The sequence below is a fragment of the Pelobates fuscus genome, chromosome 3, assembly GCF_036172605.1.
Source record: "Pelobates fuscus isolate aPelFus1 chromosome 3, aPelFus1.pri, whole genome shotgun sequence".
Lineage (NCBI taxonomy): Eukaryota > Metazoa > Chordata > Amphibia > Anura > Pelobatidae > Pelobates > Pelobates fuscus.
The window spans coordinates 102,810,759-102,822,947 of NC_086319.1; the positions used below are offsets into that span (position 1 = coordinate 102,810,759).

At 39.0% G+C, this 12,189-nt stretch overlaps 1 protein-coding gene across 3 annotated transcripts in view; it reads right to left on the reverse strand.

Annotated features, from left to right (window-relative positions):
- Positions 1-12,189, reverse strand: part of NR3C1 (nuclear receptor subfamily 3 group C member 1) — a 231,607-nt gene that overhangs the window by 58,247 nt on the left and 161,171 nt on the right. For all 3 annotated transcript variants that reach the window (XM_063447391.1, XM_063447393.1, XM_063447392.1), the window contains exon 3: positions 10,779-10,942. In XM_063447391.1, coding sequence (XP_063303461.1) covers positions 10,779-10,942 — 164 coding nt within the window. The remainder of the gene's footprint in view (positions 1-10,778; positions 10,943-12,189) is intronic.

A 12,189-nucleotide genomic window follows, 5' to 3' on the forward strand; every position in this document is an offset into this window, starting at 1 on the left:
ACACAGAAACATAAAATGTGACGGCAGATAAGAACCATTCGGCCCATCTGTTTCCAACAAAGGAAGGGGTGCTGGAATCTATGTCACTGGGAAATTAATTTATAAGCATTGCTGCACGTCTGCTAGCATAATGCACGACTGCTAGCATAATGCTCTTAAACTTAACCTGAAATGATGTTGGACGTGGTACACTTTAAACTTGGACCACTAAAGTCACCCTCATCACTTTATCTTAATTAAGTGGTCTGGTTTCAGTGGTCCTATTATCTTAAGATGGCTGCATTGGAGGAGATCGGAAATTAAGTGAGTATTTCAATTTTACTTTTTTTGGCAAAGTTGCAAAGTGATAGAAGGGAACCTATAGTCTCAGGACTATAGATTCACTTTAATTAATTGTAAGGGTCATTACAATAAAACACCATAGTTTAACCCCTGGTTTGGTCAGAAAATGCACAGGGTTATTCATTAAAGTGTGAATTGTCATGAATTCAAGGTGATTTCAAATTCAAGGCCAAAATAGTACAATAAAAAGAAAATATCCAAGTCAGCGAAGTCAGATGTTTTTTGTTTTGCTTAAAATTCCCAAGAATTCACACTTTAGTGAATACTATAATTCAATAATTTATTGAATACTTACTAGATTCTTGTTTGTGATCTTGCAAAGCAAACCTTGTTAATTTAGTTTGACACATTTCCTGAGCTCATAAACTGATAGTTTGTTATCAATCTTCTTGCCACAAAAACACAAGAAGCTTTATCTTAAAATGCCATGTTCTTAGGAGACTTGAGTAACAAATAAAATGACAGCACTGCTTAAAGGGACACTCTGAACATCCAAATCTACTTTAGCTTAATGGTATGGTTTTGGATCATGCCCCTGCTGTCTCACTGCAAAATTCTCTGCCTTTTAGAAATTGCTTAGCTTATGAAGCCCTGGCTGTGGTTGTACAGAGTCTGCATACACATTTCCTGTAAATGTTAATCTAATTTCTATACTGTCTTTAGTGCACAGTGTGCTTTAATTGATTCTATAGTGTTAGGAATACAAATATGTATTCCTAACACTATAGCACCCTTCTGCCCTCCCCCCTCCTTCGCCGTCTCCTCCCAGCATTTAAAAGGTTAAAAAACCCTTTACTTACTCACCTGATTCCAGTGACGATGTTCCTCTGCACTCCGGGTCCTCTAAAGTCATCCGAAAGAGGGCTAATGCGCACGTGGGGATTTCACAGACGCTGGATGTCCTCATGCAGAGCGCAAGTACGTCCAGCATCACTTAATCAACTCATATGTGCCTCTAGTGGCTGTCTGATTAACGGCACCTAGAGGCAGTTTTATTCCTGCAAGGTAATTATTGATTTACATTGCAGGACTAAGTGGGACAGCGACAATACATCCAGATCACTTCAATGAGATGAAGTAGTCTGGGTGACTATAGTGTCCCTTTAATTTAGAATGTCATATCTCCTACTGTTTCTAGCCTACAGGGGTCTCGTGTGTGATTAAAATTCAATGAAAGGGAACCACTGGGCACTATGACAACTTCAGGAGGTCCCTGATGCCAACTTACCTTTAGAGGTTAAACCATTTTCTCCAGCACCTTTTAGCTCTCAAAGGTGTGTTTCTTAAGCCGTTTTTATGAATGAGGAAGCACCCATAAGGTAGACCCCTAGATGTTGTAGAACTACAACTCCCAGGATCATGTGGGAATAAAATGGAGGCAATATAGTGACATAGTTACATAGCTGAAAAGAGACTTGCGTCCATCAAGTTCAGCCTTCCTCGCATTTGTTTTTTGCTGTTGATCCAAAAGAAGGCAAAAAAAAAACCCAGTTTGAAGCACTTCCAATTTTGCAACAAGCTAGGGGAAAAAATCCTTCTTTACCCCAGAGTCAGATTAGTCCTTGGATCAAACAGTTATTACCCTACATTGAAAGATTATATCCTTGAATATTTTGTTTTTATATGGCATGGTTAATCGTGTGGGCAAAGTGGAATGGATGATCATATGGGCATGATAAAATGGAGGGCAAATGTGGCATGGATGTGGGCATGATAAAATGGAGGCAAATTGAAATAAATGTAGGTTATGTGGCATGTGCGTATAACAGGGCTCAACATATTTGCTTGGAATCTAGGAGCCAGCTAAAATAGTTAGGAGCCAGGTTTTTTTTTTTTAAAACAACCAAAAGTTTCATCTTCAACGGCAAAACTTTATTTCTAAAAGAGACACCATGGTCCCCACGACTTAATGTAGTGTTTTTTGTGTGTATATACGGTCGTTGTAGGCTTTTCAATGTAAACACTGCCTTTTCAGAGAAAAAGCAGTGTTACATTGCTGCGTAGTAGCACCTTTTAAACATTTTTTTCAAGCACACCCAATATACTTGGATTCTGGGAGTGTTTTGTCTGCAAACTGCTTGGGCAGTGAAGGGGTTAAACATATTGTAAATATATTTCTCAGTATGCAGATAACTGCAAAATCTAATCAATTACACTATTCCTGCTCTGATAAAATGCATTTTGCTGTAATATGAAATCATTACACATGCCAGCAGAGAAAAATCCAATTTAAAAATTTCAAGGATTGGAAATCTTTGAAATTTAAAATACGGAATTCTAAATGATTATTTGAAAGGCATGACAAAATAAATATGCCAACAATTAACTGCAGGCTTGAATCAGTAAATGGACATAACTAGTGACCTATTTTTGTGGTCTTCACAGCACACTAATCAATGCACTTTTCTTTCATTGTGTGAGCTAAGCAAATTAAATCATTTAATAAATTATCTTTAGCTTGTTGTGGTTGGCGAGGGAGTGTTTTGGAAGAACAATGATGGCTCTGTGAGACAAGACATAAGCTTTAGCGTCCAACTCTGTTCAATTCCTTGATACATTTCCTGTGTACTCAATGCTGCCAGTTATTATTTAGACACATGGAAAAAAAATGGAAATGGATGCAAAGAAGACCAAGTGGTTAATTCTCTAAATCTAACATATTCTATCAAGTTGGCAAACCTAACTGATCTGGAAAAGTTATCCAAATCAGCTAAGAAAGTCATGGAAAGTTTAAGATCCCACAGGGCCTAGGCAAGTTAACAGTCCAGGAACCCCTCTTCATTCTTCACAAGGGGTTGGATAATGAAGCCAAGCAAATTCATTGGTTTTCAGAACACCAGTTTAACCTCTGGGCTGTATGTGGCCCCTAGGGTCGCCTTACAGCTTTAGTCAAAGTTTAACTGTATTAGCCTAAATTTTGCCATTTGGATTTCAGTGAACAAACCCCTAAGTGGACGTTACAAGATATTTAAGTGGGTTGCAGAGCTGTTATAGTAACTGGAACTTTAGTGAAAAATAATACAGGGAAATAACTAACTATTTTTTTATACAATAAATCAATTAATAGTTTTCAAAATATACTGTGCATTCAGAAAGTATTCTGACTCCCCCCCACTTTTTTATGTTGCAACTGCATGCTAAAATTTCTTAAAGGGACACTATAGTCACCAAAACAACTTTTTGGTGTATCGATCATGCCTCTGACGTTTCACTGTTTAATTCTCTGCCATTTATTAGTTTAACAAATTTTGTTTCTGTTTATACAGCCCTAGCCACGCTTCCCCTGATTGTGAGTGACACAGTGTAACGGATCACCTGGTACCCCGACTTGGTACCTCCGTTAATGGATGCTCCTAGTGCTTCCTGAGGACTCCAAGCACTCTGGCAGACACCACAATCACCGAATCCGAGAAACCTTTTAAATTCTCCCAAGCATATGAATGCTGTAGACCATTGAATAGGAACCATACGAATAGGCTTGTACTCCTAGCAGTCAACTGGAACAGCATGCAATAAATCCTTCCCCCAATAATGAGACGACATCACTTTGAGGGTAAAACAGGAACTCTGGACTGGCTCATCCAGCCTGGCTTTTATTTCCATCTCACACATACAGGCCACACCCAGGGGGAGGCATAAAATAACCAATCCGAGATATGTTACAACCCACACATCCCCTCCCCTTAGCCTGAGAGATAATCCACTTATTATACAGTTTAAAACATAACTTTTACACAATATCTGTAACTTCAAAACCATACATCACATTCACATAAAAATACATATCCACAATCAATCCATTCGGTTGAACAACATATTAAAAAATGGCATGGATCAGACCAGGGGTTCAAAAGTTAGTAAAGTATATTTTAAAACCCCTAGCTTTCCAGGTTTACAGGGCCTTCTCTGTTCTGGAGAAGTAATTCAATTATCTCCCAGCACAAAGACAGACTCCATTAAGCAGATGGGGGCACAAAGACAGTAAAACACTTTAAAATACATGAATTCACCTTTTACACATAACACACAGACATTTCACCTATCCCCAGATAGCTGGGATCGGCGCGCACAAAACTACCGAATAGCGCGCAGATCCTACTCACACAGTACAATTGCCATGGAGCTAAAGTCTTTCCCATAGTCTTTCATTATATGAATGGTATAGCTATCTGGGGTATCACATTCCCATAAAGTCTGGTCCATAGTCCAAAGGCAAGAGGCGGGCAATCAGCCCCCTCCAAGGACACGTGGCGAGGTCGGTTTCGCCACAATCCCAAAAAGTCCCAATATGTCCATCGATGATTTTAAAAGGGCCAGTAGCAGCAATATAAAGTACAATATGCCCCAAATAACCCAGGGGCCATAGTCAGCAGGTAGGAGGCTAACAAACAGGCTTCTCCAGGGCCCAGTGGCGAGGTTGGTTTCGCCACACACAGCCTACATGAATACCAAATGGTTTAATTTTCAATCAGATGTAACACCCTTTAAAGGTTTTTAACTCCTGTAAATTTAACTTTAATTACATACAGAAAATGTGTTTCTGTTTATGCAGCCCTAGCCACACTTCCCCTGATTGTGAGTGACACAGCCTACAATAATACAAAATGGTTTAATTTTCAATCAGATGTAACGCCCTTTAAAGGTTTTTAACTCCTGTAAATGTAACTTTAATTACATACAGGAGGCTCCTACAGGGTCTAGCAATCTATTCACAGAGCAGGGGATAAGAAATTCTAAATTAAACATAATTTGCAATAAAGGAAGTGTAAATATTAGATGATTCAGTACAGGAAGTGCTTAAGAAGGCTGTGTGAGTCACATGCAGGGAGGTGCAATAAGGGCTGTATAAACAAAGTTATTTAACTCCCTAGTGGCAGATAACTGAGCAGTGAGACTAAAGGGGCATGATCTATACACTTTTAATTAAGTTAACTTCATTAACAAAGTTGTTTTGGCGACTATAGTGTCCCTTTAAGGGTTTGAATACCTATATCAATGTTAGTTCTGTTTGTTTGTTGTTTCTGTTGGATATATATGCAATGGTGTCAACAATCTGTTTTTGAGTGTAGATAGATGTGAGGAAAAATATTAACTTTAAAATTAACTACAACTGTAGCATCAGGCTGCAATATTTAAAAAATATGAAAAATGACAGGGTCTAAATACTGAATGCATAATACCTGTAACAGTTTGCATTCTTCTTCTGTAACAGTTTGTATATCAGTGTTATTAGCTAAAAAAGTGAATTGTTGGTTATGCAAACTGAATCTTTAAAAAAAAACAAAAAAAAAAAAACTATTCTTCACAGTACACACTTTAGCAAATAAATAAAGACCTGACTTATTTACAGGGCAATATATTTAGTTTCTGATTAGAGTCTTTATTTTAGCTTATCTGACAGTTTTCAATGCCTTCACCTAGCTCTCATGGCTGTGTGGGTACATTCGCTGAATATATAAAACCAGGAAAACCAGCTTCAAAGAACAGGCAGTGAGCCATATAAGAATGTGTTTTGCTTGTCTGTTATGAGTAAATAAATTACAACTCACTAACCCCCTTTAAGTTGCAAAGTTAAATTATTCACTGAACAGGAAATTATGTTCAACAATTGAAAGCAACCTCTTTATTTGTGAGAATATTTCATTCACTTTAACTTTTTCGGAAGCTTTTTGGAATAATTGCTTAGAAAGTAAAATAATGTGCTAAGCAACATGACCAGAACAGCTTAGTTTGGTTGCTGTGTCTTACTCCATTTTTTAAACAAAAAACAATTTAAAAAATTCAAACCGTTACATGGAGGTTTAAACATTGGTGCTCTCTCTGGTACCCAGAGACCACCGACTACTCAACTGCACTAAAATGAAATTTCTCTCTCAATGGCATTGAAGCCTGACAATTTTGTATTTCACAAAGATAGAATGTTATTGAAAAGCAATCTGATTGTTTTGGAATTTTACTGAATACCAACCCAGTCAAGAGATATACTGAGACAAAGCAGGGACAACTTGTGTATTTCCTATGCCTGAGTGACGGCTGCAAGGAATAGGCTTGGTCTGTTGAGGAGCTTACGGGATTCTTCATAAACCTCAATCCTGTACTCTCACGCATGTCCAAGAGTACAGCAGTGACGTTAGCCCCTGACACTGAAGCACCAGGTGCTAAAGAGGACCCACCGGAAGAAGATGGCAGAGCACGCAAGGGAGAGGTTCAGGTAAGTAGAATCTATTGTCAGGTGATACATTTTGTCTTGGTGAAGTGTATGCAGCAGTGGTTTTCAAAATGTCCTCATGGCAAATTGTTTCTACTAAATTGTGATTTTTTAAAAATTCTGACTAATTTTTTTTCTGACTAGCAAACTCTAGTGATATTTTTTGTGAGGTCTGCTAAAGGAGCTGTTTTGTCATGTAACAAAGTTTTCCAGCACAGGGCACAAAGTTAGTAAACAGCACATGGATAGTACTCGATTCTTTTTCCCATTAAAAAATAAATAAAAATAAAGCCTAAAATTGTCAAAGAAATTCACAAGTAAGGAAGCTGTGTCAGTGAGAGGGAGGTCATCAATAAATTAATTTAATATGGTTTCCTGAGTTATAGGAAAGTTATGTACTCTCATATCCATACTTTATTACCTTGAATTACCTGAACAGATGTCTAGTGGATGTGCTTGACAATCTTTCCTTCTGCCTGACCTGAGAAACACTCATTAAATAGAATGATCCTGGATTTCTTTTTTCATCAACCAAATCACTCCAATTAACTTTATGTTTTTGTCAATTTCTGCTCTAAACCTTTTTATTTTATTTTTAAACTAAAGTAGATTTTCCACATAATATGTAGTTGCATTAAGCAATACTTGTGTGTCTTTTTTTTATTTATTTTTTCAATTCTTTATTTTTCTGTGCAAGTGCTTGACAGACATATTTAACGTGCAACGTACAACAGCACACATACGCTTTTCATCATAGACAGTATCTTGGCACATGTAAGTTGCACATTTTTTTTTATATTAGACATAACTGATTAGGATACGTCATGAGATACGGAAAACATAAATGGTTGATACATCATGCTTATCCAACTAACAATATACAGGGTAGGTTTAAGAGTTATCAGATTATGCAGGCTTAATACAGGGATTTATGACATGAGTATTTGTACGATTTGATACAGGAGTAGTTGAGAACACAGGCAGACCCCATACAGTGTGATTGCTGGCCATGTCAAGAATATAACAATATAACAAGGTAGGTATATCTCAAACGTTGGTACATTTTAAGCAGTAACCATCTTGTGACATGCTGGCTAGACATTGCTTCGGTAGGGCTACTGGAGCCGGGCATATCGCTGTCGGCTGACATAGGTCTGTGGGTGCAGTAGGCAGGACAGACAATACCGTTGTGGTGCAGAGCAAGGGGTACTAGGTCTTAGGCGGCAAGGATTTAACTTAAGGCTGCGGTCTCTTGTGATGTGTAAAGTTGGGCTGTGACTCAAAGTTAATATGTTGGACATGGAGACACTGCAGTCTAACTCAATGTACAGTGACAGGGATCTGCAGGCATTTGCAGGCATCTCGGGTACTCATCTGAGTGGCGGTTGAGTTTCTCCTCCTTGGCTGGGGCCATCGTCAGGTGCAACGCTTGTAGGCTTGATGTAGCATGGGGAGGGTGCCTGGTGAAGGCTCCATGCGGTATACGCTCATGGCTCCCCCAGTTGCAGACCGAGGGTTAGGAGCTTTTCCAGCCCCCGGCTGTGGTAAGAGGTGACATTGTCCCTGTATTTGCCCTGTGCCAGCCTGTCGTGCTCCTCCGCAATCAGTTCAGTCATGTCGCCAGATCGCACACGTGGCTTGCATGCGGCGGCCATCTTGAGGGGTGCTGCTTGGTGAGTGATCTGCTGCAGGATGGTTGTTGTAGGCCCATAGTGGTGTGTTAGTGGCCGCCTGTGTAGACCGGGATAACCCCCCCGGTCCAGAGAGGGGGGTGGAAGCCAGACACCGGCCAGAGACCCGGGAGAGCGGCCGTCTTATCCCGGCTCAAGCCCCTACTCGCTCCGGGTCCCTGTCGGGCCACTGTTGGTTCCAGGCAAGGTCTTAAAAGGTATCCTCGCGTACCCCGGCAGTTGGGGATCAAGTTGGTCACCATCGTGGTTTTTAAGTTAGATTTGGCCTGCAGTTAGCGCCGATTTTCCGGCCCCGGAGCGGGAGCTCATACAAGGCACGTCTGATCCCTTACCTTTTTTTTTTAACCATCATCTCAGGCAGAAGAATGCATTTTACAGAACATCAAAAAGTTCCCAGCTACTTCCTGGACTTCACTGCAGATGCTGCAGATACTGGGGTATTCACTGAAAATGAGATCATTTAACCCCTTAAGGACCAAACTTCTGGAATAAAAGGGAATCATGACATGTCACACATGTCATGTGTCCTTAAGGGGTTAAAGATGAATTTCTTTTTTTTTTTCTTAAATTTTTTTTCTTGATTTTCCTCCCATTTTGTGGGTATTGGTCGACAACAGCCTGCTGGAATGCCCCTCTGTTAAAAGATTTATATTTAATTCATAAATTGGGATGAAAAAATTGTTAGCAGAGGTTCAGTGTGAAGAAAAAAAATGTTCACCTGAAGATTTTTTTCTCTACTTTCGAGATGACTGCTTCAGTCATTCAGCCATCAAATGATGTACACAACATCCCACAATAGGGATGTGCATGGGCAAAAAATTTGGTTCGGTGATTCGGGTAAGTAAAAAAAATTGTCTGCTTTGGCAATTTGGACCAATGGCAATCGGTTCGGATCGGCACTTCGGAACTGCCGAACGTCGGCACTTCGGACATTTGTAAGCATCCGAATGGCATGAAATTTGTACTAATGTACATTCGGAACGAAATAAATTGCACATGTCTATCCCACAATGATGTCTGTGTAGTTTGAACACAAGATGGTTGTGAAAGTAGCTTCCATCTAGGGAAAAGCCTCAAGGAATAATAATGTTTCAAGAAACTGTAATGTATATATTTGTTCCCAACATTTTTAACGCAAAGTAAAGCATAGTAATGCTTGTATTATTACTCTGGTTAGGACTGGAGTAACCCTCCTTGGGCCTGTTTTCTCAAGTAAATAGTTTGGTGTACACGTTTGTGTCTTACTCCACTTTTTAATTTTATTCAAACCGTTACATGGAGGTTTAAACTTGGGGCTCTCTCTGGCCCTTAGAGACCACTCACTACTCAACTAAACTGAACTGTCTGTTGGCATTAAACTAGCAACCTCCCCTCCCCCCCCCCCCCCCAAAAAAAAAAATAAATATTTTAATTGTGTTGGAATTTTACTGAAATTCACGGCACTGCATTTATGGAGGAGGCTGCTTGTGGAATTGAATGTCTGTGGGAAAGTTGCTTGTGGTGTTGCGTGTAAGGTGGTGTCTGCTTGTTGTGTTGCGACTGTGGTGGTGGCTACTTGTGGTGTTGCTTGTTTCTGGGGAGGCTGCTTGAACATTATTCAACAATATAGCTTACAGTAACGTGTGACGTGTTTGAGAGTACATCACAAAACTATACAGCAGCAAAACTAACTGCAGTACGTGCTGGATATATCAGAGTTTCATAACAGTGACACTTCCCATAATGTGCGTTTAATTTCCATAAATGTGTTTAGAGATGTGTTGTTATCTTGAGCTATATAATGTTTATATAATGTCAGCCTATTTATAAAAAATAGACTTCAGACCTTATGAAATATAGTGGCAACTTCATGACAGGTTGTTAATCTACAGCAGCAGCCAATATAATTTCTTGACAGCTACGGTTTGACAGCTACAGTTTGACAGCTACAGGTTTATTAGCCGACTAGAACCCTGAGTGGACTCGCATATTAATGATCATTTCAGGTATTCACTAAAATATACACTAGCCAAGTTTAATGTAGCATTAAAATGACTAACACAACACATAGACACGGTTCTTACCATATTATATGAGGATGAAAATGAAATGTCAGATACCTTATTTGCACTACTATTTTATTTGGTAAATATTTCCATGCTTATACTGCCATGTCTTCTTAATAATGTAGACATGCATAGAACATCAATCTGAATCAATAAAACATGTGATCTCATTAATAACATAAATTAGCACCATTATTTAGAACAAGCATCTCTAACTCCCTTTTGATAGTAAGCACACAGACCATAACTTTTCTAATGTACAACAGTAAAAAACGTTGGCACTTTATATATAAAGAATATAATAAAAATTTAATAATTTGCAAGTTAAAATAGCAAAATTAAAAGATGCCACAAAACACAAAATATCTAATACTTCCCATGAACTATCAAGCTCCGCTCTATACTCAGAACACAGAGAAAACATGCTAGTTTGATCTGCAGAATCAAATGTCAATAATATTGTGTGTCAGAAAATACAGGAATGAATTGTACCTTCAACTGCTCTCTTGAAGAATACTTTGCAGCTGCCACAAGTCAGTACTCCATAGTGACAACCAGAGGCTTCATCAGAGCAGACCAGACAAAGCTTGGGAGGTGGTCCTGTGCTGGTAGAAGAACTGGACGGAGAAGGACTCACATCAGGTCTCATTCCCGGGCTAGATCGAAAAAAAGAGAAAGACATTTTTTTAAATTTTATTTTATACGACTTGTTTATATGTGCACATATATGTAGAATACAATCTAGCTATACTTCCAAATGATCATTAATGAGTATGTATCTGTGTTTTGAAATGAAATCCAGAACCTTTGAATTGTAGAATGGGAAAAATACCTATATTGTACCATAACAGAACTTGGAGGGCCCAAATAATGTATTACAGGTTGGTTAGTGTTTCAGTGCAGCCATACTAGTCATTCACAGTAAAACAGTGATAGTTACATAGTAATACAAGTAGAAAAATACTCAAGCACATCAAGATCAGAATTTTAAATGAAAAACAAACAAACCTCAACTATAATCGTTTTCAATGGTATACCAAAAGTGGTCGATAAATGCATTATTGACATAAAGGGACACTCCACTGCCCAAATAAAAAATACATTAAAATCACGTTTAAATCAAAGAAGAGCGTGCCTCTATATAAGAAACAGACACACTACTGGTAGCAGCAAAAAAGGGGGGTAACCCTTAAATAGTAAGCAAAGTAATACTGTAAAGGAGGAGTGTAGGCATCCTTATCTCCCCACAATCTACCTTTCAACCTATCCTCCCTGCCCCTGCACAATCCTTCATTCCTTTGAAGTTCACACTGTCCGCATATTTAAACCCACTACTTTAAGAATTACCATCATCTATCACCCCCCCACCCCGGTCATCCTAGGCTATTCATTGAACACTTCTTCCTGGCTACCCAACTTTCTCTCCTCTAGCACTCCTTCCCTCATACTTGGGGACTTTAACATCCCAATTAACAACCTCAACTGCCCTGATGCCTCCCGTCGGCCTCACACAGTGGTCTACTTCAGCAACAGCAGGTAACACCCTTGGCCTTATCTTTTTTTTTTTATTCTTTATTTTTGCAGTGCATGCTCATATAACATTCACATATGAAGGTACCCCAACGGCATTCCTTCAATGCATTTCAGTCGATTGTAACACATAGGTACATGAAGAAACTTGCACAATTTTATATTTATGTATACTGGAACAAATTATATCTCAAGAACCGCTGAATAACAACAAGGTACATTAATAACAGATTCAAGTTATAACGGTTATTACTGCGGAAGGTGCACAGGTTTGAGCTAAAAGATTGATTAAAGTATGTTGAGGACAGGTACACCCTTACGTGGTAAAGTAGCTAGGCTCACCCCCTCTGTTCCTGTGCATCCATTTGTCTGG